Below are 15104 nucleotides of genomic sequence, written 5' to 3'. Positions count from 1 at the left end.
AAAAAGCGACATTTTAGTCTGAAAAATACAGTAATCTTAACATTCAAACCAAATGAGAAATGATTCTCCAGAGTTGATTTGATTTTCTTTCAGTAACATCAAATGGGCTCCACGCCAGCATAAAACTGCATATTACAGAGCTTCTCCAAGAAAACAAAACTACTTCATTCCAATTAGCATTTCTTTCTTCTTGTGTTTCAGTATCGAAAGTATGTAGGTATGATTCTGTTTCTTTGCAACGCTGCGTTCGTGATCAGGCACGCCGCGTGCTTTTCAGATTGAGTTTCCACTGCAAAGTTTTTTGGCAAAGACGTCCCTCGCAAACACCAGCTGAATAATATTTCCCGGTTAACGGTTGAGTGGAACACACTTCAAAGTGCCTAAGCGGTTAGCTGGGAACACGCCACGTTCACTGTGAACATTTTTTTCTGTGAGTGTGCAAAAACCATTACCGTACCAAATTGGGGTGTTTGAAGTGCAGGTTGAATCTTCTTATTAGCGTTAGAAATGTTCCGCTGTATGTACCATTAGAGGCTTTGACGCTCTTATTGTAACTCTTCTCAGATGTTTTAAATCAATTAGAATCTAAGCCAAACAGGTGAGTCTTCAATGTCTGGCAGACGCTTCCAGAGGCGCAATATATCATGGCTGAATGCAGTCTCTTGGTAAATTTTTGTTCCAGGTCTTGGAATATTTCAAAGGCTGTTGGCGGACGACCTCAGGGCCTTACGAGGGGTCGATATGATAAAAGCATTTCAGTTGGGCCCAAGACCATTAAAACGTTTCAAAACTAGTAAACCGACCGTAAAATCGACGCTGAGACTCCCAGAGAGACAATATCATAAATATCTGTTAAATCGACAGCACGGTGAAGAAGTAGTTAGCACATCTGCCGCCAGGTTCCGAGTTTTGGGCTTTGCATTCCAAAAAAAACATGAATGTTTGGTTAACTGAAGTTTCCCAAGAGAGTGAAAGTTAATCAGTATTTGTTCTGAATGTGCCCTGCGATTAGCTGACGAGAGTTATGAGAGTTGGAATAGGCTCCAGGTGACTAGCGACCCTAACAGAGAAATAAAATTGATAGATTTTTTGTTTATTGAATGCTCCCTAGTTCGTCATTATTAGTTTCCTATCAATTTCTAGATTTCAAGATTTTGTTGACTGATGGAGGGAATTTGAGTTTGATAAGTCAGTATGATTCAGTATGTCATGGCTCAATCTCCTTGTCCCATTAAAAACTTCAACTTTCAGTAACTCGGGGGTAGAAGAAGAAATATAAATGTAATGCTTGAGAAGATGTGAAGTGACTGATTGTTAAATCAAATTTGAGGCATTCTATGCTTCCATTCAAGATTCTGATGTAGATATTTGTGAGGCACACCGCTGCAAGCGCGCTTGACAAAGATGTCGAGTTAGGCAGAAGTTGAAGAACAAGGATTAAAAGCAGACTTCCTCCAGGCTGTGTTGGCATAGGACGCTATCTCCTGTGCAAAAGCAGCACAGAGGGATCGTTGGCTGATTTGAACAATAAAAATAAGTGCTTTAACTGGCGTTAGATTGGCCCATTTTGGTCACCTAAAGAGAAAAGGCAGCAATCAGGATGTTCGGCTTTGATCTCCAAACACCCAGCTGGCGACAGGAAGAAGTGCAGGTGGTTTTGAGCTAGTCTGGGTACTGATCCAGCTGTTTGGAAAGACTTTACAAACATCAATGGATGCCACTACATCATCAGGCTGAACAAGAACCTTTCTTGCATTAACATGACGCCGGACCCAACACTGAATGTAACTCCTCTTCAAATGTGTGAAAATGTTTAGACTGGCAGGATCAAACAATGTTGCAAAGGACCATCTCTAAGTGTGTGATCTATCAAGCTTTTCTTCAACACGCCATTACCACATGCAGCAAACTGATCCCGATGTTGTGTTTAAAGCAGAGCTTCGACTCAAGACATGTTTTTTGTCCCGGTCACAGAGGCCTTGGCATTCGATTCATTTCAGTCAGAATCCATCATGATGAGACCACGGAGAACGACGGAATGAATAAAACTTGTTAACTATAGATCGAAATTATATGTATGTCCAGAATTTTAAGTAATAGACTAGTATGGAAAATGTGTTCAAAATGCGTCCTCTTGCCAATCTCGCCAATAATCCTCTGCAGTTTGGTTTTATACCTGAGCTATGTACTCCCTGCAGCTGTGTAAGAGTGTTGTGTCAGTTGACGGGTGTGCATAAGCCACAGGCATGAGTGAGCCTCAGCTTATGTTTGTTGTGTTTGTCTTGTCAGTCATTCAAAGAGGACCCCAAATAGCTTTATAGCTGCATGGGTCAGTTCACCAGTGCAGAGGCAGATGGCTGCTTTATTCCAAACTTACCAAGGAATCCCTTTAATATTTCAAGCATGGCAGTAGAAGTAATGACTGGTAACTGTTTGTGATTAAAGGGATTATTTTACTGGAATTTGACAGGAATTTCTGAATGTCCAACGTTCGATGACAACCCCCTAGACGACAAGGTTAACTTTTCACCACGGGGTCCAAGGTGGCCCTGGGCAAAAAGACACCTACTTTGAGGAACTTAAATAATAAAACCTTTTTTTGTTTACCAAATCATTCCATAAATATTTTGTTATTACGGGGGCCGATTCTGGCCTGCAAATGGGTCAATACTGTCCGTGAGATGATTTTGTAAAGTATAAAAAGGAGCAGAATTTTTTATTAAATGAAAAATTTTAGATTTTTTTTGATTGGGAACTTGAGAATAGATTTTTCTCCATAAGGCCCGCAAGCTAAAACGAGTTTGAGACCCCTGTTTTAAGCAGAAAAAATCCCAAGTGCATCAAAAATGTCGATCTTGCTCTCTGCAGTTTTACCTTTGCAAGCCCTCCGGTGTGAGATGGACTTGGTCATGTCCCGGTAGAAACCTTCCTTGCAGTAGTGGCAGTGACGGCCCGCCGTGTTGTGACGACAGTTGAGGCACACCCCTCCGCTCCTGCGGCCTGACAGCTTGTACAACTCCATGTTGAAGCGGCAGCGACGAGCGTGGAGGTTACAGTGACAGGCTGGGCGGGAGGAGACAAGGAGACAAGCGATGAGCATCTAACACTCCCACAAAAAGCTTTATCTTGACATGTTACAGTTCAGTCCAGCACTACAAAGATATTTACTTCATCCTTGGGCATTCATGAGCACAACATCAGGCTGTGTGACAAGCACTCCCTTTGTCTTGAGGAAATATGTTTGTCACAGTCTATGTGAAAATGCAACACGATTCTATCAGAGAGAGAAAGCTGTTATTGAAACAGATGGCCGGCCTTAAAAGGCAAGTCCTGGCCCAGGCTCACTTTGATGCTGCCACCTGCTTGTGGATTTAACCTTTGAACCCTGGCAGGAAAAGGTACATTGGCTCACACAGGAGTCTAGTCTTTGGCTTATTATAATTACTATTTTGAGTCATTTATAGTAACCTTAGAGGTCAGAGAGTTCCTTTTTTTTAAAGCAGTTCACGCATGGCAGTGATCGCAAATGACGGCACATTTGCTCATTAATATGTCCGCATCTTTACACCAAAGCTTAAAAAGCGACTCCCGCTCTACGCGGAATAGTCCCAAGGCACATTTCAACATTGGTCCATTGATAAAACCCCAGTGGAGAACAGCTTAAATGTTAGCTGATAAGTAGAAGCTTTGAAGTTTGAGTAGAGAGGTAGAAAAATCTCGTCATGAAACCTAAACAGATCAAAGTCAGATTGTTCATTTGAAGCCTTAAAGTCTACAGGGCATATAAAGCACGGACAAACAGACTCAGGGACAGCTTTTTTCCCAAGAGCTGCTAATGCTGCTGAGAAAGCAGACAAAAAAATAACAAATCTGGCTTGACATTTGCCGATCTGCATTTTCAGCTACGGGTACATTTCTCCAATGAAACATTGAGAGCACATATAGGCGTGTTTGATGGCATTTTTTTTACTCTGAATCCCTGCTACTTACAAGCTTGAAACCAGCAAAGAAATTTCTAGGGGTTCCTATTGGATTTAGTCACACCAGTCACTTTACATATCCGGTCTCATCAAGGAACACACACAATTTTTTTTAGGTTTCCTTTAAAGTGATTATTTTGGAGGTATTTTGGAGTTTCTTTACTTACTTGCTAGGTGTTTGTTAAGCCTAAGGGCTTCTTAAACCACTGTCAACACACATCAAAAAAAATTTTGCCATGCTCTTCTATGATTTGCACTTTGGAGAAAATCTGCTGTTTACTGTTCATATGGGCAGGGATCAAGTTTCAATAATCTCACCCATCAGCGTGCCTCACTTCTTAAAGTTATTGCATGGAGATGCTGGCTGCTGATAACACTGTCGCATATGCTCCATGATCATAAGGGCCCCGAATCCCATACAAACTGAGTCACACCTGCCAGAAGGGACTCAAGCCGGCAGGTGGCGGGGATTCATGCATGCACCCCTCCTTAAATGGGGGGCCCGTTACTAATGCACACGCACTCACACAGAGGTGTTTGGCAGCTGTCACAAGCTTATCTCCAATGGTTCCCTCCCTGAGGCTGATCGAACACAATGTTTTGAAGAATTCACACACACATTCTCCCTCCCTTTCCCTCTTTGCTCTTTACTGCTTTCTTATCCCAGATGTTATCTCCACTTAAGGGAAGTGTGTGAGAGGGAAATGGAAGCGGGGGGGGTCAGCGTTGTGGGGGGCTATGTTTTATGGAGAACATTTGGAATGCTCCTGGTTTACTACTGAGGAAATCAAGCTTAAGGGGATCTAATTAGGATTTAGAGACACTACATAAAAACAAGCATTCGGAAGATTTTCTTTGGAAAGGAGAGTTTAAAGTATCATCCGAATTCAACTATTTTCACAATGTTGATTCCTCACACTAAACACCTTCGATGTGTGACTTCCCTTCATTGATGAATTTGCTAAGCATTCCTTACTAATTCTGCGCTCTCAGCTCATGATTTGCGAGTTGCCTGATGACTATAGCAAGCCCTCGTACCAACCGTGGAAGAGTAAATACACGCCGATCTTATATTGTTTTACTGTACAATAAGGCGGAACTTTTGTTGTAAATATTGGTTTCCCATGGAACTAATTTGATGGAACGAACGACCTACTGATATTGTTTTGCATTTTAATGTAAGTAAAAAAGCCCGTTTTGGCTCCTTCATTCACTCCGTTGGGGTAGTCTCCGCAACCCTTGTAAGGATAAGCGGTCAAGATGATGGATGGATGTTTCGTGGCCGGTCGACATTGAACGACGTCATGAAGGGGGTGAGGCAGCCACATGGTGAAAGGTGCTTATTGGTTTGAAATATCAGTCCTGTAAAACTTATATTTATTCAGAAATGTAATTGCCAACTTGCCAAATGTAATTTAAATGCATCTATTTCACAGTGAAAATTTTGAAATGTCATGATAAGGGCCCTTTAACTTGGATTTGCAACTGTAATTTATTTAATTTAAATGGAAAGGCTTTGTAATGCAAAAAGTTTTTTACAAATATGTGAGAGTGTCAGGGGATTAATCAATACTATCTTAATAGCTGTCCGCAGGTCCTTGTAGTGAGCGCTGTGCTATCTCACTCACACAGTCGCCACAATAGTTGTCCAGCAGCGGCGTGAATGCCGATAAGCACGATGCCACCTTGGAGCATGTACCATCTAAATATAGATACAGTGGAACCTATGTTTTTGTATGCCCTAGTTTTCCAAGCATGTCGTTTTTTAGTTTTATTTTTGTCATCAAAAATGTGTTTGTCAGTACATTGTTCTGATTTCCTTTATATAAACAAAGCACATGATGATGAGCTTTCATTTGAAGCATTCTGTTAGTTGTATGAAATGTTCATAAGATGACAAGACATATTCCATACTGCGAGCTTTTGTAATTATGAACAATTAAATAAATTATATTTTTGAGCGTTATGCTTATTGCATTATATATGCTTAGCTTTAAGGTAGAAAGTAGCTATTAGACTTGGTTTCATATACAGTATATATATATATATATATATATATATATATATATATATATATATATATATATATATATATATATATATATATATATATATATATATCTGTGTGTGTGTGTGTAATTAATATAATATTATAATTTTCTCTTACATGTTAGTTTTACAGTAAACTCACCATCACTACATAGGGGTTCATGTCAGACTGCAGTAGCTTTAGAGTGCAGCTTTTAGGTTACACTTATGATGATGAATTTGTGCTAAAGCACTAATGTCTGGTGGTTCTGCTTTCATTTGGTGGAAAGAGCCCACTTGGAGCAATGCTATTCCATTCTATTTATGTTCAAGGGTCATCTATCAGGCTTAGTGAAGGAGCCACTCGGGGTGGGTGTGCATATTGGATGGAAATTACAAATCCCACATTTTGGTGGAGGCGTTTTTTGCGTTCCCCACCACTCCATCCAGAGATGAAGGACAATTATGGGAAAAAAATGACACTATTTGATGATCTGTGATGTATGCAGTGTGTTTGAAAGAACATATTGCTCTGAATGGACTTCTGTTTGTAAATTATTCTTTCAGCATGCACAGTTTAGTCAAGTCACTTTTATTGTAGGTTCGATGAGATGCTTAAATCAAACAGAGCTCCTAGCCAAGGAAGACTTATCTGAAAAATCACAATTCTGAAACTACTGGACAATTCAGATGTGCACACATTGGCTGATTAATACATTTGATTTGATTTGACCCACAAAATGTTCATATACCTCAACTACTAAGCAGTGAATTTACCTTCAAAGGACTTCACTGACCAACACAGAGATTACACAATAACTGTAGTCAGGTACTGTATGTGTGGGTGGTATTGTAAGGTAGAGTTAGATGAGTTTATTCTAATGCAGAAGGACAAGTATTCACAACACAAACCCAGAAATATGCAAAATGTCTTTACAATTGAATCATCAACAAAGCATGTACCAACTAAGTGAATTCTATTGCTTTAATCATTGAAAACAACACAGAGAGGAGAGCAATGTAAACATCGCATCGAGCGTATTGGAAGTCCAAATGGCCAAGCTAGAGTAGCATGACATCACCATGCACACCCACACTCACTTCATAAACGCACAGGTATAAATTAGCCCTGTTGGTTTGCAATCCATGAATATTATGACCGTGATGCAAATTTGGTCTGTTAGCAAGGACATTTTGAAATCTGAACAGACTTCTTCTAATTAAAAAAAAAAAAAAAACAATCACCCCAACAAAGGAGCAACACGTGCTCCAAATGATGAATCACTTTACCAGAAATTGCACTGATTTTTGAAAAATGTAAGTGACGGCAAAGAAAAAAATGCTAGATTTCAATCTTGGCTGCAAGTGTGGCAGGTTTACGTAATGACTTTGGAGTACTGCCTCATCAAAAGTGAACACAGTCACCTTGGTATCTCAGATACAAATACAGACAGAAAAAATGTAATCCAAATTACCCTTCCAAATCACCCAGTACTTTTTTACACAAAATTACATGAAACTTAAACATGGAAGAACGTTTTCAATCGTCTGGGCCTTTATGCTTTTTGTGTGTGCCCCTTATTCCCACAATGTTAGTGTCCACATCACAACTGACAAAAAAGGCAGAGGCCAACCCAGAGGTTATGGAGCATCTGTTTGTTCCTTTATCTTTTTAGATATTGATCATATTTGTTATCACGGTGCAAAATGTTTTCTCTTTCCTGGGCTTTGCAAAATGTCATTGGAAAGATAAAGCAAACCGCTAAACTAGCTTTGGTATTGTTTGGTACTATATAGACAAAGCTAAACTAATATTAGTTTGTATCATCACCCTTATCTATGCCAGTTCCTGCGACTTTGCTTGACTTTTCACCCTCACTGGAATTCCCCTTTGGTAGCAACAAATTGTGCTAGAAAACATCCTTTGAGATAGTCAACTTAAGGCCACCATCTGAACCCTGGCAGCTGAATGCTGGCAAACTGAAAGCTTTCCATTGACTTGCGATGTCACAGGAGGCGTTCCCTGTCTTTACAGGCAAAGCTCTCTGATCTCTGGTGGAGATCAATTAGCAGAGCAATCAAGCAGCCGCATGCTTTTGTGCGCTTGTAAACGACCCTGTTGCTGGGCGAACGTGGAATGCACGCCGTCGACATAAACAGCCAGTGGATGTCATTTGAGGGCATAAAATGACATGTGCGCTCACAATGCATCATTAGGCAATGCCCGTTAAGCTTTGCTGACCTGCTTGTGACCAGAAGGTGAAAGCAACACCCGGCTTTAATTGGAAGTTTTATAGATTAATGGATAGATTTAACCGGTACCCTCCCTATGGCGTGACTTTAGTTGGAAAAATTACACATGAAATATGACTACTGCTCTGTGTGAAGCCACTTGAGAAAACAAGTAGAAATACAAAAATATAGCAGCTTTTGATGTTGAATTTTCATCTATATGTGAATTTTTCTCATTGTCCTATGCGTGTACAGTATTTATGAATGAGTCTTTGCCCCATGCGGTGTATGTGTGGAAACAGACTGACAAGAATGCTCTCTTTTCCTTCCTCAATGTTGTTTCCTGTATTTTATGGGGAAAGGTGATGAAAAGTCTGCTCCATCTGCTTCAACAGGATTTTATTTTCCTATTTGCAAAATATGTACAGTATGTATGTGTAAAATATTGCAGTTTTCTGGAACTGCCAATATGGAGTAAACATTTTTAATTGAACTTGCACGCACATTCAAAATCACTTGTTGGTTAAATGTTAAAAGCTTCGACTCAATGCTAGGTTTTGCATTTAGCCTACAAGTGCTTCAAACATTAGGCAAGCCTACGCATTCAAAAAGATTCAAACATACTTAACAATTAGCCTAAATTTTAGCATTTAGACTACACATTCAAATGCACTTTTTTACTATAGCCCTTTGATTCTTCAATAACAATGCAGCCTTTTTAATTGGCATGCACATCCAATGATTCCCTGTCACTATAAATTGAAAATACAGTGCACACCCACATATAGGCAAATATACTAATTACCTTAATTTTTTTTAATTCATGGTCACTGTTGTATTTTTCAAGTTTCCTGTTAATTATGCAGTTTAAGGTTAAAGTCTCACCTTCCTTCTGAAATGCCTTCATGCACCCCCAGGGGATATTTGTACCACCATTTGAGAACCGCTACATTACACCTTTACAAATATCTAGAATTTTGTCCTTAAATTTTGCATTTATTTTAACAGTCATTTCTTAGGTTTTCCAGTCCAACCTGAAGACTTTGCGATCCGGGCAGTTCGTTTTGGCCGTAGGTCTGACCTGAGTGCACTTTTAAGGTCCTTGACGTCATGAGGAATATTCTTCAAGGATACCTAAACCTGCACCAAGCATCTGTGAGACTTTTCTGGTCAATGTAAGGCTCTGGTTCAAATGTTTCCCGCTGAGCAGGGAGGTTATTATAACACTCCGGCACGCGCTGTGCTCCCCTGTGTAGAAGAAAAGGGGGAGAAGGAGGTAGGAAGCCACTGGGCTGTAAATCATAACGCCAAGATGAAAATCCACATTGTGGTGGCATGTTTATTATGCTTTTCTGCTCTTTACTCCTTGGATCTATTTCAAACAAGCCAGAGCCTTATGTCAAAAATGTCTCCTATGTGTGCGTAAGCCCTATACCTCGAGGTTTAGCCCTTATTTTCCATTTTATATTCACTTTGAGCTCAATGGAGCACCGAGGACGGAAAGATTAATCGAGAGTAAGATTAGATACATACGAAGATGAAGATAGGACTATGGCGTGTGTTTTTTTTTCTGACCTCACACATTGTATTTTGTGTAATCTAATGTGTAATCTAACGGGATTTGAAATGTGACCTAAAAGAGGGTGACAGACTAGTCGCATTTTCTCCAGATAGGAAGGAAAAGGTCAGGGAATTAATGGTCACCAATTGTTTTCATGGAAACATTGAGTAGACATCACAGACGTACTCTCATTGACTTTGGTCCCAAAGTTTGTGTTGGTTGCTAGGTGGCCTCCAGGACGTTGGTACAAGCTGTAGAGGAAAAGGCTTGGTTCTTCCTGAATCAGACTAGCTTCTGGCAACCTTTGCCGTGACCCGTCAACATTATTAAAAAGAAAATAAAAGGTTCCCCCATTGAGGTACTTTACAGCATTGAGGCCCCCCTGCTGTTAATGAAACCATTGACCGTCACTACACTTATTTTCCACATGAGTTTTTTTTTTTTTTTTTTTTTTAGGGGCACATTCCACAATTGAAACAGAAAGTAAATATCCTCTGATGATGTCATCAGAATAAGAAAAACAGATGTACAGTATTTAGTCAATAAAAATCGTCGAATAAGGAAGACAGTAATTCATTGTGAAAATTAGATGAGGCACATGCTAACATTGTACAAGAGGTGTCAGTCAACATCATAAACTGTTCAATAACCAGCAAATACATGCATAGCATGAGATACTGTCTCGCAGTTACCAGTGTTAATTGAAACTTTCCTACAGAAACTGATTGTGTAGTTTTTGCAAATAATATTTACACTGACCTTATATTGTACGCCACCAGTTGCCAGCATTTAGCGAAGCGTCTAATATAGGCATACGAGACTTTTTCAAAGGAAATTAATAGACTTACAGTAAATGATTCTTCACACTTTGACACTACCGCCATTCCTACTGATCAATTTTGAACAAACCGATCACTCAAATGTAAAAAAAGTCTAAAAGTTGGTCCTTCATAAGCACAAATTGACTACAGATACCGTTTACCTCAGTTCAAAATCACCATTGGTTAAGTCCTTTCACATTACGTATAAGCATCTCTCATAAACCAGGAAGTGATCTGCTAATAATTTGCCTTCGTAAACAGTTCATCCTTAGCGAGGTCGGCACGGATTGCTCTTTTGCTACTGATTGCCATTCAGCTTATGTTAAGTATTAAAAGTTCACCCAGCATCGCAGTCACGTCTTCATCCATTATAGTTTTCTCAGTATGATGGGTGGCGGATGCCGTGTTTATTTTTTTCAGATGTAATCCTGACACTCCGCGACATAAAAATCTTGTGAAACAGAACCCAGACGCTCCATGTATTGTCTCCTTGCTCCGTCTGAGGTCATTATTTTTCCCAGCGGTGGGCTGAAGTGGGAACCAGACACCCTGCGTTATCTCCAATGCTCTATCATGAGAAATTGTTCCTCGATGTCTGTGTAAATAAGTGCAAATGCGCTCGAAACCTTCTACCAGGTCTTTGCGTCAGCAGTTAAGGTTTTCCTGAAAGAGGAAACGCTTTCAGATAGACGCTTTCAAGTTTCTGTGAGAGTCGAGCTGTCCTGTTGTTTTATAGTTGATTGGTTGGTGTACGGGAAGACTTCTTCCAGACGAATTTTCAAAAGCAAAGCTGATCTGCAGAATTCTGCATACGGCAATAATTTAATAATCGGCATCTCTGGTGACGATGACGTATTTTATTTGCATTTTTCATATTTTTTGTCATGTTATTAGATCTATTCATCACGAACTCCAGATGATGTCCGTGGCACAGTTGTGTGGTGTTATATTGTGTTTTGGTAAAGAATTGATGATTGCAATATGATAGGGTTGGTTTTAAGAGGTGGATCAAATCGGGTAAGTCTGACTAAAGGCGCAAGAGCCGAAAACGTTCAACAATATTCTCTCCCAGAAAAGAGGTGGTCACTGGGGTATTTGACGGCTGCATGCAGAAGACGAGCAGATGTAGAAAACCATAAACGAGCAACAGATATTGCTGTTGAATCAAATAATCTAGTGAGGAATTACCTCACAGGTGATAAAAAAAAAAAAAAAAAAAGCAAACCAAGTCAGCCGAAAAAAATGACTGCCACAAATGATCAAGCCATTAATCAAGCCATTAATCTAAGATACATAAGAATGTTTTCTAAATAAAAACTGTATGAAATCAACTGTCATTTAGCGATTATAGAAAACTTGCAAATGCTACTTCAAGTGGAGGCAGTGGATATGCTCATGTGTCATTTTTGTTCATGAATGTAAGAAAACTGTACGAATTCCCTTAAATGTCTGAGATTTATAGCATTTCTTCAGCGTGGTGCACCTTTGGTGACCACTTGAGACGAATGACTTCAATAAGTCCTATCATGTTACGACATCAACTAAGTGGCACTGAGTTAAAGTGTTTTATGTGCAAATCACTGCCACTGAGCTTGCTGTTTTGTGGCAGTGTAGAGGGAGACCAGTGTCGGTGTCTGAAGCTGAGCCACGAAGCCTCCAATGACCAATTCATCATTCCCAGCCTGCCGTTCTTCACACTTTCCAAAGAGGCTCAATATGTGCTCTCACGGTGGTCCTGATGCCATTGGATTTTTCCTGTTATCCACCATGCAGACAGATTTGGTACAAAGGCCCAACGTGCACATGGGCTTGAACATCTATTTCAACAATAAAGTCAAATGTACCTTGCCGAAAGGAAAATAATCAAGGAAACGCTTTGAACCATCACTGGTGCACAACAAGGATGAACGGTCACATAAAAAACGGCGCCCATATTAGGATGGAGATATCGTTCCAATCATCTTCAATCCAAGGTATAAATTGCTTTCTTTGTTTGTGGCAATAAATTGATAAATCAGCACAAGCTGTTTCAATCAACAAACTCAATCTGCTAAAGTACATCATCGCATGACATTTTTAGAATGCCGAAAAACACTCCCTGCTTTCCAATGTCTTCTTTCTGTCTTGAATTATGTGCTCAAGAAAACAACAAAATCTAGAATGCATGCCCTTACCCACAGGACACTCTGCTGCCTCTAACACACGATTTTTTTGTCTTTTTTTTTATCCACAAAATGAATTTCTTTGTTCTGTAGGCTTTTGTATACAGGATCAATTTTGTCAGTTAGGCTTATTTTGAAGGACGACTGGAGGCCACAGAGTGAATGCCAGCATTTGCAGGCATTGTTCTCATTGGTTGTTATGTTGACTTAAGACATGGTTTGCATAATGTACATCACATACTTTCGGTTCAACTTTTTTTCTTTTTTTTTTTTTTTGCTGGCTGTAGACTCTCACTGTGGATCATTGGCTCTCACAACAATGCATGATTGTTGACCTAACATACAGCTGTTTTACAAATATATATTTAGTATTTTATTGATAATTGTCACCCAAATTTATGAGTCAATTGGCTATATAATGGACATTGTCACAATTTGTAAATATAAGTCTTTCTCTTCTTCTTTTCTATGCTTTTGTCATAGCCTGAAGTGATTAGAGAAGGGTTCTTCTGCCTTTTTGAACCAGAAGAAAGCTCACTTGAAGAGCTGGAATTATTCAGTTTTCTCATTTACATATTTTTCGCATTATTATATAAGTGGTAAAATTGGTTGTTTGTGTTCAAAACGTTTATTAAAGACGACAGCAATTCTGCTTCTGGTTTTCCTTTTAATATTTTGAAAGGATCGGTTCCAGTCAGTCACGGGAGAGTCTGATTCAATGGCTTTGGAAAAATGAAGTTAATTTCTTTATTTTTGCAGTTTGACATCTGAGATTAATATATAGCAAGGGATTAACATTGCAGCTATTACTTTTTAGGTATTGACTGCACAGGGTAAACAACAAACGTAGACCAAAGCATTATTAAAATAGACACCACGAATTTAAGTTCCTCAAGTGAATCAGATGAATTAAATACAAATTATATACTTTACTTAAATTAACTGCATCAAGTTTATAACCTATTGACATCACCACATCTTTCTTGAAATTAACGGTCCTTTTTCTCCACCAGAGAGTCCTGCACTTAATTCTGCTGCTACTGTCGTCATGATTATCCCCCCAAATGTTTTGTTTTCCACCAAAATGAGCCTCTTTATGATATTTTTCATGGTTTCATCTCTATCAAAAACGCATGCACACAGATGAGGTCACCACACAGATCTCAGGTGGTACCAACTTCACGAGATTCTAAGAAGAATCCCCAACCATTTCAGATTGCACCGATCAATCTATCTCCTGGCATGTTCTTCCTTCACTCGCGGATACTTGAATTCCTTCACTTGGAGCAAGATCTCATCAACGACCTGGAAAAGGCACTCCACCCTTTCCTGACCGAGGACCTTCGTCTCTGATTCGGAGGTGCTGATTCTCATCACAACCACTTAACACTTGGCCGCAAAGCGCTCCGGCGAGAGTTGAAGATCGCGGCTTGATGAAGCCAACAGAAAAGCACATGATCTTCAAAAAGCAGAGATGTAATACTGAGGTCACCACACCGGATTTTTTTTCAACGCCTCAGCGGCGCCTCGAAATTCTCTCCATGAAGGTTGTGAACAGAAAGTTCCTTCCACCTATATGTTGTAAATCACATAAACACACACGCATGCAGCAGAAAAGAAAACAAAGGTGCTTGGCATTGACTGCTTCTCCAGTGATGTGAAGGTCACTGCTGGCTGCGTTTTCACATTGTTTGACTTTTCCGCTGCAGGGACCCCCGAGCCGCAGTCAAGCTTCGGCGTGTTCTAGATGACTGAGACTCGGCAGTCCATCTAACTGGCACTCTGCTGCTGATGGGATTTTCAAGGGCGTGTGACTCTCAACCCTATCGGGAGGCCGAGAAACGTTCCCCAACCTGCTTCCCACCTGTTTTCTATCAACCCGTGCGCGTTTTATGTTTGCTTTCACCTGGAATCGATTTTTCCACACTCTCATTTTTTTTCTCTCCACTTCAACTACTTCTATTCTCATGTAATCTTTATTATTAAATCCAATTTGTTGTTTTCGGTCGGACTATTTATCCAGCACATCTGAAAGTTGTAATGTTCAACCCCAAAGGGGAAACAACTATTGTGGTCATTAATGGAGATCTAAACAAACGCACCACCACAATAGCAACACATGCAGTTGCTTTTATGATTGTGTTTTCATCTTCTCCGCGTGTTAACTACAGGCTTCGACTTCCACTGTTATGTTCTTAAATTAAATTTAATAGGAATGGTCGCTCATGCCATGCGTTGGTACTGGCGCACGTTGGTGGGCAAGGCAGAAAAGGGGAAGAAGAAGAAGAAAGTGGTATGAATGGAGAATCATCTCAGAAGA

At 39.9% G+C, this 15104-nt stretch overlaps 1 protein-coding gene across 2 annotated transcripts in view; it reads right to left on the bottom strand.

Moving 5' to 3' along the window:
- The window catches only part of ntn1b (netrin 1b), a 35577-nt gene that overhangs the window by 15807 nt on the left and 4666 nt on the right, over nt 1–15104 (bottom strand). For both annotated transcript variants that reach the window (XM_088437586.1, XM_088437585.1), the window contains one exon: nt 2875–3063. In XM_088437586.1, the coding sequence (XP_088293712.1) occupies nt 2875–3063 (189 nt within the window). The remainder of the gene's footprint in view (nt 1–2874; nt 3064–15104) is intronic.

This window comes from Hippichthys cyanospilos, chromosome 16 (assembly GCF_059441005.1).
Source record: "Hippichthys cyanospilos isolate Australia breed blue-spotted pipefish chromosome 16, RoL_Hcya_1.0, whole genome shotgun sequence".
NCBI classification, from domain to species: Eukaryota; Metazoa; Chordata; class Actinopteri; order Syngnathiformes; family Syngnathidae; genus Hippichthys; species Hippichthys cyanospilos.
Note: the sequence above shows the minus strand (reverse complement) of the source record. Positions and strands in the feature narration are given on the sequence as shown.